Below are 12,189 nucleotides of genomic sequence, written 5' to 3' on the forward strand. Positions count from 1 at the left end.
ATTCCAAATCCCATCCCTGGCTGGTGCTGCCACTCTTCAGCGACGTTTTGCAGCACTGTTTTCCACAATTTTGAATTCCAATACGCGTACAGCGTCCAAAACAAAAACAAAACAAGCAAATTTAATGTGAAACAATTATGCAGAGCGATGGAGAGAATTCCATTGCCCTTGCCACTAGCCAAGAGGATATAACGAAGCGCTTGGAGGCGCTGAATCGTTGGCAGGACGAGCAGAAACGCCTGCTGGAGCAGCGTCAAAACAACCAGCGCGTTATGCTGGGCATGGAACAGCGAAACATGTACCAATTGTTGGGACTGGTTCACAAGGAAGTGGACAGCGCGGAGAGTAGTGTATTTGAAGAATCCGATGTAGAGAATGACGGTCAGCAGGAGGAGCATGTGTCCATACAAATGCCCCGACACACAGAATATCAGGAGGAAGTGGGCGACGACGCAATGGGCGACAGTCAGCAACCTGCAAAGCCCAAGCGTCCTTTTCTGCGTCGTGGCGAGGGTTTGAAGCAACGCTTTAAGATCAATCCTGATCAGCTGCGCTTGGGGAATTTGCCTCGTTATAAATTCGCAAACGCGCATCCACAGTTCCGAACGCCCACACAGAAGAAGGGTATTCTGAAGACGCGTCAGGAGGTGAAAAAAGTTACCACTGCACAGCCACCTACACAGGCTCCTGCTCCTGCTCCTGCTCTTCTATCCTATCCGCCAGACGCCAATGAGCAGCGTTTCCAAAAGCTTCTTATCAGCTCTAAAACTGCCTGCAATTCCACGCCAGACCTCAAGTCTTCCTACGCATCCTCAAGCACAACCAGCGTGTCGCCCAGAGTACGTTTCGCAGAGCAGAGAAGCAGAGAGCATGCTGCCGACGATGAGCATTCCTCTGAGGCTAGTCCCCTAACTGGCGTGTGTTGGGCCAAAGTTTTGAATACACAAAGCATCAAGCCAGTGCCCCTCATCCAACGACGCACCGCCCAGCTGCGAGTCGATGATGACAGCAATGTAAGCATATTCGAGCTGTTGGAGCAAAAGGCACTGGAGGGCAACTTTGACATGAACTCCAGTTGCATACGGACGTTCATGGCGCGCAAGGAGCAGCGCCGTCAGACGGCGGACGATACGGATCAGATTGTGGTCACGCAGCAGGTGAGGCAAATGCATTTGCAGCCAGAGGTGGCCCAGATCACGGAAATAAACGATGACGATGATGACGACGACGACGACGAGGTGGAGGAGGATCAGACGAGTGATCTTACAATGACGCCCCTGCAAGTTGGGAAAAATCAAGTGCGAGTACGCTTCTCCGACTCCAATGACACGCATGACACAACCCTTGGCGATGGCTCCAATGTCCAACTCTTCGAGCAGTTCAAGTCCGCTCTGTTCCAGGCATTGGAACAGAAGAATAAGTCCACGGCTCAAAGTAAATCAGCAGACGAGCCCTTCACTAAAGAACTACAAGAGAAGGCCAATCTTGTGCGTACTCGTCTCGAGGAATTAGAAACGGAGATAGGCAAATTCAAAAAACAAAATATGGAACTAATACGTCTCAAGCAACAGCATGAACTGGAAAAGGCCAAGTGCGCTCAAGACCACTTGGAGGCCATGGATCGTGTCCACGATGAGAAAATCCAAGCGGAGATCTACCTGCATGACGAGCGCATGAAGATCGAAGAGGAACGGCGAAAGTTTGATCAGCAGATGCGTCTACAAAAGAGCAATGTCAACAGCAAAGAAAAGAAAGAAATCGCAGCCCTCAAGCAGGAGGTAGAGGCGCTGGAGCTGCAGCTCAAGCAGAAGGAGCAGACCCATATCTCGGCGCAGGCACGCCTGAGAGCCCAACTGCGGGCCGGGGAGAAGGAGCAACGCCTTCTTCGCGATGAGATTGAGCTGCTGGGCAAGGAGAACAAGCGTCTGGAGCAGGAGCTGATCAAGGTCTCGCGCGAGAACAACTCCAAAATGCTGCAGGAAATCAACCGAAACATTGCTAGACTGGCGCCAAAGGTGGTATGTATTTAAACTATAAAAATCAAAGTCATATTTATGAACTAATTCGTTTTCTTTTAGCTGCCTCCCACGGATTCAGCTCAGCCTATCGATGAGAATGGACGGCGCACCAAGTCCCTGGATGGACCTCCTTCTAAAGGGACAGCCAAGCAGCGCGAGTCCATGAGCCGTCGTCAGAGCAGTGGCAATGTGCCTACAAGGGGTCAAAGCAGTGGCTATGGACAACCAAATCGAAATCGAACACCTAAGAAGAAGCCAGAGGTTGTGGACGAAAGCTATCCCAGCAGCAGCGCTAGTGATGACGAAGATGAGGAAGAGCCGCAAGCAGAAACTCAAGCAGTAGCTGAAGCAAAATCCACAGTCGAACCCGCAGCGGCTGCAGACTTCAAGCGTGAGATTGTAAATGCAGATGGCAGCAAGGACATTTGGTATCCCAATGGAAACCTCAAGAAGATCAGCGCCGATGCCATGACCGTGCGAATGTTGTACTTCAACAAGGACATAAAGGAGTCTGACATCAGGGAGGGCACCGTCAAGTATTACTATGCGGAGACAAACACATGGCACACAACCTATTTGGATGGCCTGGAAATACTGGAGTTTCCCAATGGCCAGACAGAGCATCGTCACAAAGATGGCACGATTGAGATACGCTTTCCCAATAATACCATCAAAATGGTGGATCCCAGTGATGCCGAGGTGCAGGAGGAGTGGCGCTATGCGGATGGCACGCGTCTCGTGCAGCTCCGAAATGGTGATAAGGTTCTAAATCTGCCCAATGGCCAGAAGGAGATACACACAAAGCTGAATAAGCGACGCGAGTATCCCGATGGCACTGTCAAGCTGGTCTATCCGGATGGCTCTCAAGAAACGCGCTATTCCAATGGGCGCGTGCGTCTCAAGGATAAAGATGGCAAACTCATAATGGACACCGACTATGCAAAGTATTAAAAAACAAATTTCAGTTTAATGTACATACATATTTCAATTGTTATTATCATACGACTTGGCAATCTCCAGCAATTCGGAGAAGTTTGTGGGGTGTTGCTTGAGTATTTGTGAAGAGAATTCAACAATCTGCTCGTAGGTGAACTCCGCCTTGGCGCGCAAGCCCCAAATGAAGTAGGTTTTGACCTCCTCGTAAGCACTATCCGGCTGTGAGCGCTCTCGCTTTACATACCGCTGCTTGACGAAGGTATCCTCGATTTGTTTCCGCAAATTGCTGCCAAAGTAGGCGTGATCCTCGTCCACGCGGATGCCCAGCATGGCCAACATTGCATACAGCTTTGTATCCTCGACGCGCATTTGGCGCAGAAATATGTACATCAGTACAAGGAAAAGCAGCGTTAGCTGGGGACGCTGCTCGGTCGTCAATTCGTGAATGGAGGCCATGGGCGCCTCGGCCATGCAAATGTACATCTTGGTGGCGTCATTCAATTGGTGCAGTCGAATGCCATAGCGCTCCGCTAACTGTTTGGCCACCACCGGAAGGCGGCTGTGAAGCTCAGGCTTAGTCCCAGCTAGTGGAACTAAGTCCTTCTCCTTCATTGGTATCTTTGCCGCCGAGTGATCCAGAATGTATTTCAAAATAGTGCGCACTTTGTCGTCAATTTCCGTGAGGTCTTCAGGCTGCTGCGACTGAGAAGATTGAGTGGCCTTCCTGCCACTACGGGAGGTGCCAGCCCTGCCGGCACGAGAGGTGCTGGCCATCTTTAAATTGCAAAGAAACAAACAAAAAACTGTTTGAATGTGACTCTATGTTTTTATTTACAATGGAAGAATCTTCTAGGCCATTTACACATATAGCCATGCCTACATAGTTTTATACATACGATGAATCCTATTTGACTGGTGTATCTTGCTTTTTTATTGCATTTTGCGTAAAAAGAGGTTTTAGCGAAATAAGTCAAACAGAAAGATGCGAAATTGGTCAATCAAAACAAACGAAAAAGGAAATTCGTTCATATTGCTCAATTTTGATATTCCATTGAATAATGCTGACTAACTAAAACCTTTAGCTCTTCCCACATAATTTTATCGCATTGATGAATAAATTTTCTACAAGATTGGATAGTTTTTAATCTTTGCTTTTATTGTATTTTGGCTAAAACAAGGTTTAAACGAAATAGTTCAACAAAAAATCAGTCGCAATGTTGCTGGTATTTTAAGACATGATGCGTGTATAGGCATTTTTATACCCTATTTCGTTAAGTTTATATGAAGATCAGACGTAATTTATTAAGACCTTTTCTCAAATTGATATGTTTTTGACTTATTCATGAGTATTATTAGTATCTTGTATATATTTATCTCGATCCTGATGCCTACTGAGCCTTGGAAGACAAACGTATTCACAATTCTATAACATCCATTTCCCCCAGGGTATGTGTGCATGGAATTGGCAACATGTTTGTGTATGACATGAGACTCATTGTTGCAAAAGCGAAACTGCGGCGAATCGGGTATCGCCTATATTTCAAGCTATATAGATTTGCCCATTTAGCTTTATCATAGATAAATGCATTTTCTGCAATATCGCTTCTTTTAATTACCTTTGTGTATTTTATTTTGACCAAAAAACGGTTTTCAAGTAAATGTTGCAGCAACTTTTGTGTATGGAATGCGCAACATTTGTGTATGGAATGAGACTCATTGTTGCTAAAGCGAACTGGGGCGAACTGCGGCGAATTCAAAAAACGACCAATTCCTCATATTCTTTGTTCCGTTGAATAATACTATCTATATAGACCATTTAGCCATGCCCACTTAATTTTATACGATTGATGAATCAATTTTCTGTTTAACTGGTGTATTCTTAATACTTGCTTTTATTGCATTTTGCGCAAAAAGAGGTTTTAGCGAAATAAGTCAAACAAAAAAAAAGATGCGAAATAAATTCAAGAAATTTGTATGGCGCTAGGTGGCGCTGTACATGTAATTGCGACAAAAAGGCGCTAGGTGGCGCGTTTATCGATAGCTATCGATGAACAGGAATCTATGCATCGATAGCCAAATGTGGCGCGTAAATTCAATTTGAATTTGTTGGACACTTGTTTTTGTTGGAAACTAAATGGTTTTATGTTTCCCCTTCTCCATCCGACTACCCTTGACAGCTGCTTTTATTGCTATTCAAGTGCAAATGCGCACTCAATTGGCTCGTTAGGACGTACGAAAGTGGGTTAAGCATGCCTGAAGTGGCACATCCTTTAGTGGGCTACTATTGATTGATTTCGTTATGCTGGACAGACAGCCTTTCCTCTGTCACTCAATGCATTTCACTTTCAGTTTTCCCAACAGCCTTTCCTTCGATAGAAAGACATTATTCGCTGTAAGAGATTTTTCTTTCCAATTTTTCCAACCGATGAGATGAGCATAAAAATTGCACTTTGCATAAGGATTGAAGCGTCTCTGGAGGTGATGTGTTTTTAATTAAAATGGTAAAATTGCCGCGACGTGGATTGCAGGAAGCAAACAACTTTCAAAACTAAACTCGAATGACATGCACGGTCAACATTTGCCGCAGAGACGCAGAGATTCGAGGCAACAAAACAAACAAAACGACGAAATGGTAATGCAGTTTGTGCAGACACGCGCCCAGGAGTGCACTACCAGACGCAAAATGCAAAAGCAAACGCAAACGCAGACTGAGGCCAAACCGCACCGCAGATTTTATTGCCTTGAAATGTGTGTTTTAGGTGGCTGAGGTGAAAACTAGTTACCAGCGACTGCGTAAGCCGGCATACAGTGAATTGCTCTATCCATAAATAATAAATCTACAGGCGGAAGACAGACAAAAGTTGACTGGCCAGGCGGCAAGCTTTAATTGATTTGCCATTGTTCCGCCTTAAACAAAAGCAAAAACCCCAATCTCAAAGAGTTCACAAATTTATGCGGCCCGAGTCTTTTGTTAAGTTTGAAACTGAAATGGATATCCGTTTAGGTGCGCAATTTTATGCTCCACCAGGGGTTGTAATAACTTTAGAATTTGCATACAAACTCCCCACAAATCTGAGGCATCTCCGCATCTGGCATCTGCCCCAATGTGTCTCCGTGTCTCAAAGAAATTGCGAGTGAGTCAACAAATAGTCATTGTCAACACTTTGACTTTGACTTTCTACCAACAGATAAACATTTTTGCTTTCAAAATGCGCATTGTAACGTAAACTTCAGACCACGACTCATTTTTTTTATGCCTGGCTAATTGTACTCTGCAGTCAGAGTCGGATACCGGCAGAGTTGAAGAAATGTCTCATATAATATGTATTTTTGTTGCTTTTGCTGAAAAGAAAGTCAAGGTCTTTGGGAACTGGCTGTACCAGCTTTTGAGACGTTTTGTGGCCATTAAAAATTAGCAAATGGCTGGAGCAAGTCATTTAGAATTTTCATGATAAACAAAAACCCATGACCAGCCAATAGAGTAACGACAGCGACCAGTTTTTTGCTGCTGCTGGGCTCACACAATGGTGGTAAAAACTATTAATAAATTAATAACAGAATATCAAGAAAAGGCCACACAAAAAAGAAAGCTATCCAAGGAATGTAGGGGAGTGTTGGACACCCTATGATATGTTATTGAGGAATATGGGTTTACAAAGAGTCCATTCTACTCCCAATATTTATGGCTTATTTCCCTTCTCTTTCTCATATGTTACAACCTGATAGAGTGTACCGATAATCCCCAGTTTTTCGAAATCAAGAATCCAAGCAACAATAGCCTGCTGTCGTTGACTCAGTCGCTGGTTGCTGGCTGCGTGCCGTTCCTTCAAAAGTGGACTACCTTCAGCGGAGTGGTTTGGCATTCTTGTCGAACCGGGTGCTTGTGCCCGGCTCGTGGCTAAGTCGGGTCCCCAGACGCCGGCACATCGATTAGATTATGATTTGCAGCTACTCTCTAAGCAACCAGTTCTACTCTCCTATAAATGTCAATGGGTTTCACAATTAACAACTTTTCATGAGGCGGCTAAAGTTCAGTTCTAAAAACAAACGACTTGGCTTGTTCTTTGCCATTGGCCTCCTAATTAAGACCATGGCCTAAAATAGACGAGCCTCGTCGACCTTTAACACTTAATAAATTTCGATGCAAACCAGATGGCGGCTCCAAGCTGATAATCAAATTAAAGGCTTATCAAAACGGTTTGCCAAACGGCTGCAACAATCGTCATAATTAAAGACGGACAAATGAGGAATGACTTGACTTTAGTTGGGGGCCAAGATTACTCGTGCGTGACAAATCGCACAAACGCACTGAATTTTATAGGCTCTGAAAGTTGTTGAATGAAGCTGACTGGAGATGAATGATGAAATCCAACCCATGAATGGGGGGTTCCAGTTCTTGATGTTCAAAATTAATGGCCAAACGGATCTAGAGATTACGTTTTATGACTTGAGAAGATTCCTTTAAGCAACAGGATTTACCAAACTTTAAGCCATTAATTTATTTCAATGACTAATACCTTTACGAGTATTGCCTTCTATTTTATTTGTTTTTGATTCAAATATTTTTGCATGAGCAGATTTGTTGAAGGTCATCTTGAAAACCGTTTTTATTTATTTCTTTCGAATCTTTCTGGGTCTTCAACCTGATCTTTTTACTGTCTTTAGGTTTCTTTTATTTGTTTTTATTGCTCTTCACGATTCACGATACGATATCTCGTTTTTGGGGTATTCTAAATGGTTTATTAATTTGTACAACCCCATGATTTGATGGCTTTGAAGTGGGAAACAGAAACCCACATCACTCTACAGTTTAATATATATTAATAATATCATAAATAGCCATGCCGTTTTGTAAACACTTAGGAGTTAAATTCAATGTCTTTTACATACACAAATGAGTCGAAGCTGTCCAAAATTAGTGAATGCCTTGGAAAAATACCGAATCACTGAGTCATGTTCCGCGTAATTCTCTACGCTAAGTAAATGCTAAATAGACAATGTCGATTGCTGCCAATTGGTTCATAAAAAGTCAATTAGGTTTCTCTGGAACACAAATATATTTCGGTGACGTTTTCGGTTTACCTTGTGAAGGTCGATTAGCGACTGTACGAGTTGTTCGTCACATGGGGCGCAAACTGAATCACAATTTCGCGAAATTTGTATGCAGTCGGCAAACGTTGTCAACTGCAGCCTTGACTCAGGTCTCCCCCCCCCCCCAAAAATCCCACTTTGCATGGTAAAAAACACAACTAATAACCATAGATTGTTGCATAAATCTGTGGCCCGTTTCCTGTGTGAAAAACTTTCACAAGACACATTTTTGCCAAAGGCAAATAATTTATAATAATTATTATTATGAAGCCTGATGTCGTGTTACACATGCATCAATTTGATGAATTTCGTTGATTTAACTTTGAAAATCGTGGGAAGAGAGTCTCATCGAGAGTCATGGTCATGGCCAAGACGGGGACGGACTTGCCATTTCAATCCAAACAGTATGAATTATTGGTTTTGTTTTGTATTTCCGTAATTGATATTCCATGAGGATAGTTGAACAAGAAATAAAGATCGAAAAATATCATATAAAATATCTAAGCTTAATATCTCTCAAAACAATTCCTTGAAATATTTCCTATGTCACAGAATTCCCAGGCCAAACGCCTTTTTGAGTCATTCCGAATACCCCTATATATCGTCCGATTATTCAAAGAAATGCTGCTTAAGTCCAACTTAAATCTCTCAGAGAAGATTATGCAGCCAGTGGCCTGGCCTATGACATCATGATGTCTTCGAAATGAAGTTGAGTTTTGGGGTTTTTTTTTTAATTTCTGTTTTCTTTTTGCTTGTTTATCAGCATCTGAGTATCGGTCCAACAGGCGCAGCGGCTTTTTTTAACGCATTTCATTAGCGGGTTTATGTATATATAAATATATATATATGTATATATATGAGGCTGATATATGTCTGGTGTCTGGTATATGGTGTCTTGTCTGCATTCACAACCGGTGTGTGCTGCGGCTTGTCTTCGCACCGGCTCCGGACTTGTCTTTTGTTTGTTTTATATGGTGTATATATCTCTCTTTCCACCTCTACATCTTTGCATTAAATGCATTTTCGTATAGTATCTATATATGTATATATTACATTTGCTTTACTTTTACTTTCATATGCAACTGGTTGGCGAGTGTCTGCCACAAGTTGTTGGTGCTGCCGCTGCCTCTCAATGGGGAAGCGTGTTGCATGTGTGTTTGGGATCTCTCTCTCTCTCTCTGGTTTTTGTCGAGGCGAGTCGACAAGTCTCGGGGCTGCAATGAAAACGGTTTGTAAAGTGATTGTCAATCATTTTTGGTGGCATGTCGCTTAACCGCTTTGACAATAAACAGCAGCAGCAGCAACAACAATGGCAGCTGCTACACATTTTTTCTTGGGTTTGGGCCAACGATCGTTGGCCATCTGATTTGTGCGAGTATTTGCTCAATTAAGCCATTTTAAAGTGTATAAATTGCGAAAGATACGGGTGGAAATTTGTACCCAAACAGCTGTGTGGATGAGGCAATAATCCACGAAGGCAGGGTTATTGAAATTAAAAGAGTTTTGGAGATGTATTCAGAAACTCGAAGATCTGTAGAAAGTTTAAATTCCAGGACAGGAATTAAATGATCCCTAAAGCGCACATTTTTATCGATTTTATTTATATGCTCTTCCTCTTCCTCTTGGAAATATCTGCCACAGAATGGCTTTAAAATTCCTTTTGTCATTTCTAAATCAAGTTAATAATTGCCTCCCAAACTACTTTCAAAAACATAAATCTTTGGGTCTTAAACACCTTTTATAATTCACTTATTTATGACCCACCTGCCTTTGATTTATTTGACTTTAATCATCCAATAATCAATAATAAAAGTTATACCCAAGACCCAAAAAGAAAACGAAACCCCCAAATATTGACGCAACACTTAGCTGCAGAGCAAAGCAAATTGGTTAAATGCTTTAAATGAACAAATAAGGAAAACTAAACCAATTTAAAACGCGCACCGAAACTTTGTTTCGGCATCTTTTGAAACACAGTCGAAATTGGGATAGGCTTTGTGGGAGATTTCATTCGCTGCCATGGCCTTAATTTTGCCAACTCTCTTAGCTTTTATCATCATGAAAATTTCATGTGTAACGCGAATGAAGACATTACCCCGCATGGGGAAAACTTGGCCTCTGTTTTCATGTAACACATGCAATGGCATCCGAAAATCTTCATTTTTAGCGTTTTTATATAATGTCGGAATGAATTTTTCAGTTTTGATTTGGCATTTTCGCTAATTTCGAATTTCTATGTAGATTATACTCTTAATTAAAGCCAATTATAATTATTGAACAACTTTCGCTGCCCCTCGAGTCTCGAGTCTCTCGATATCCAGTTGCATGCGAATAACTAAAAACAAATCACACAAGTATCAGGTTTTCCTTCATCGCCCCCCTTTCGAGTTGGAGTTCGAGTAGGAGGGGAAGTGGGTGCTTATGTCTGTGGCAAATTGGTGCAAGCCGCTAGCTTGTGGGGAGATGCCAAAGGGAATGCTGCCCATGCCCCCTTAAAATTGGTCACATTTTGCTGGATGCTGTAAGAGTCTTCAGTGCTGGAGGGGTCCTAACCCTTCACTGGCACAAATCAGGTTTGTCTGTAAATCATACTGTCTTCGAGTCTCTTTCTAAGATTGTATCTTTGATTGCAGCATCACAGATAATTGTGGAAGGGGTTTTTGGGTAACGTAAAGAAAAGATTTTGTAGTTTTAATTGATTTCTTTTGGGTTGTATTGAGACTGAAGTTTATTCTTCATTTCCTAAAGATTTGTGATGATGGAGAATGCTTTGAATGCTCTCAAATATCTTTTTCTGGCCTAGCAAAGTATCTCAAACCTTAATCAAATCGTAAATAGATCTCCAATCTTCATTTGGTGTATCTGAGCCTTCGTTATAGCCCTTTTCTGTAGTTTCTTTTTTGCTGCAAACTTAAATATTGCTCCATTCACGATATGGCAGTGCATAAACTGAAGTTGCAATATTATTATTATCTTTTTTTTAGTGTTTATTTTGTATATTATTCTGTGGCATCCAGCAGCAGCTGCGATAAGGCCCGAACAGAAGGAGAAACAAACAAAAGCACACAAAACCAGAGACAATGCAACAGTGGCGGCGGCACTGTTTGTGCAACACCGAAAAGCGCATTCATTTCTGAATCGGATTTTTTCGTTGCACTTTAATATATGCAACCACCACAAGGGGAACCAGCAGTAACAAAGGCAACAAACAGACCCAACAGACACTCCACTGTTTGCACATTTGATATTCGTATCTTTTGACGTGAGTCGGATTTTGTGAGTTCTTTGAACACACATTTCTTTTGACGGATGGAATATGGATTCCATTCCATATGGAATATTGGTTAACCAATGTGATTGGCCATTGATGTGTGCTGACGGTTTCTGGGCGCGTCGCATCGTCTCTTCGATGAGGCATTGGATTGATATTTGCATTGATGGCATTTGATGGCTGGCGGTTTGATCAGCGGAATTATTATTTTGGGAGCAGCAGCTCTGCAGATGAAAAAAACCTTGGGAATTCTCTGGGATTTCGTTATGTGGGTTCGTTCGATAGGAAGTGGTATTTCTTGTTGAATTTATCTTAAAGATTTGTATCTATGATTTGGGTTGGTTTCTGCACTGCCTTAAGCTTGTATATCCCAGATAAAGCATTTCAGAATATGATGTTCCTAAGTAGCCCTGAACCTTAAGTACTTTCCTGCCTCTGCTTTGATCCGAAATGACTTTTGTGATCTTTCAAGAGACCCCAACCAAGCAACAAAGAAGTAGAAGAAACCGAAACTGTAGGCGTAATCGTACCAATGAATGCCAGACTTTGACTTGGGGTTTTTTCAATGGGATTGAGTCTTTTTCCCCTTTCCCCTCCCGCACAACAATTGGACAGTTCAAATAGTTCGCTGAGTTCACTTGTCAGCCGATTGACAATTGCTAGGCTTGGACTCCAAAAGAGTTGCCTTGCCAAAAACCATAGTCAGAGTCTTGTATGCATCATGGTCGTCTGTCTTGAGCGACTTCTAGAGAGAGAGAGGACGGTCGGTACACCCACAGATGGCAGATCACCAGACACACCTGACGAGAGTGGGTGAGACAGAGAGACAGAGGGAGAGAGCGTTCAACTATTATGTCAAGCAGAGCTTACGCT

At 42.5% G+C, this 12,189-nt stretch overlaps 2 protein-coding genes across 3 annotated transcripts; one reads left to right on the forward strand and one right to left on the reverse strand.

The window, feature by feature from the left end:
- Window positions 1–14: 14 nt before the first annotated feature.
- Sas-4 (spindle assembly abnormal 4) lies at window positions 15–2,992 on the forward strand. Its single transcript, XM_002137917.4, has 2 exons — window positions 15–2,018; window positions 2,079–2,992. Exons 1-2 carry the CDS (start codon window positions 138–140, stop codon window positions 2,967–2,969), a joined length of 2,772 nt encoding a protein of 923 aa, XP_002137953.2. The 5' UTR covers window positions 15–137; the 3' UTR covers window positions 2,970–2,992.
- On the reverse strand, window positions 2,968–3,944 carry MAGE (necdin, MAGE family member). Of its 2 annotated transcripts, none has more exons than XM_015182698.2 (2): window positions 3,851–3,944; window positions 2,968–3,728 (listed from the first exon to the last, which is right to left on the reverse strand). In XM_015182698.2, the coding sequence occupies exon 2, from the start codon at window positions 3,726–3,728 to the stop codon at window positions 3,003–3,005; it is 726 nt and encodes a 241-aa protein (XP_015038184.2). In that variant the 5' UTR covers window positions 3,851–3,944; the 3' UTR covers window positions 2,968–3,002. The 2 variants fall into 2 exon arrangements, with proteins under 2 accessions (XP_015038184.2, XP_015038185.2); XM_015182699.2 differs by having other exon boundaries at window positions 2,968–3,757; window positions 3,851–3,925.
- Between the last annotated feature and the right edge of the window lie 8,245 nt (window positions 3,945–12,189).

The sequence above is a fragment of the Drosophila pseudoobscura genome, chromosome 2 (assembly GCF_009870125.1).
Source record: "Drosophila pseudoobscura strain MV-25-SWS-2005 chromosome 2, UCI_Dpse_MV25, whole genome shotgun sequence".
Classification (NCBI taxonomy): Eukaryota; Metazoa; Arthropoda; class Insecta; order Diptera; family Drosophilidae; genus Drosophila; species Drosophila pseudoobscura.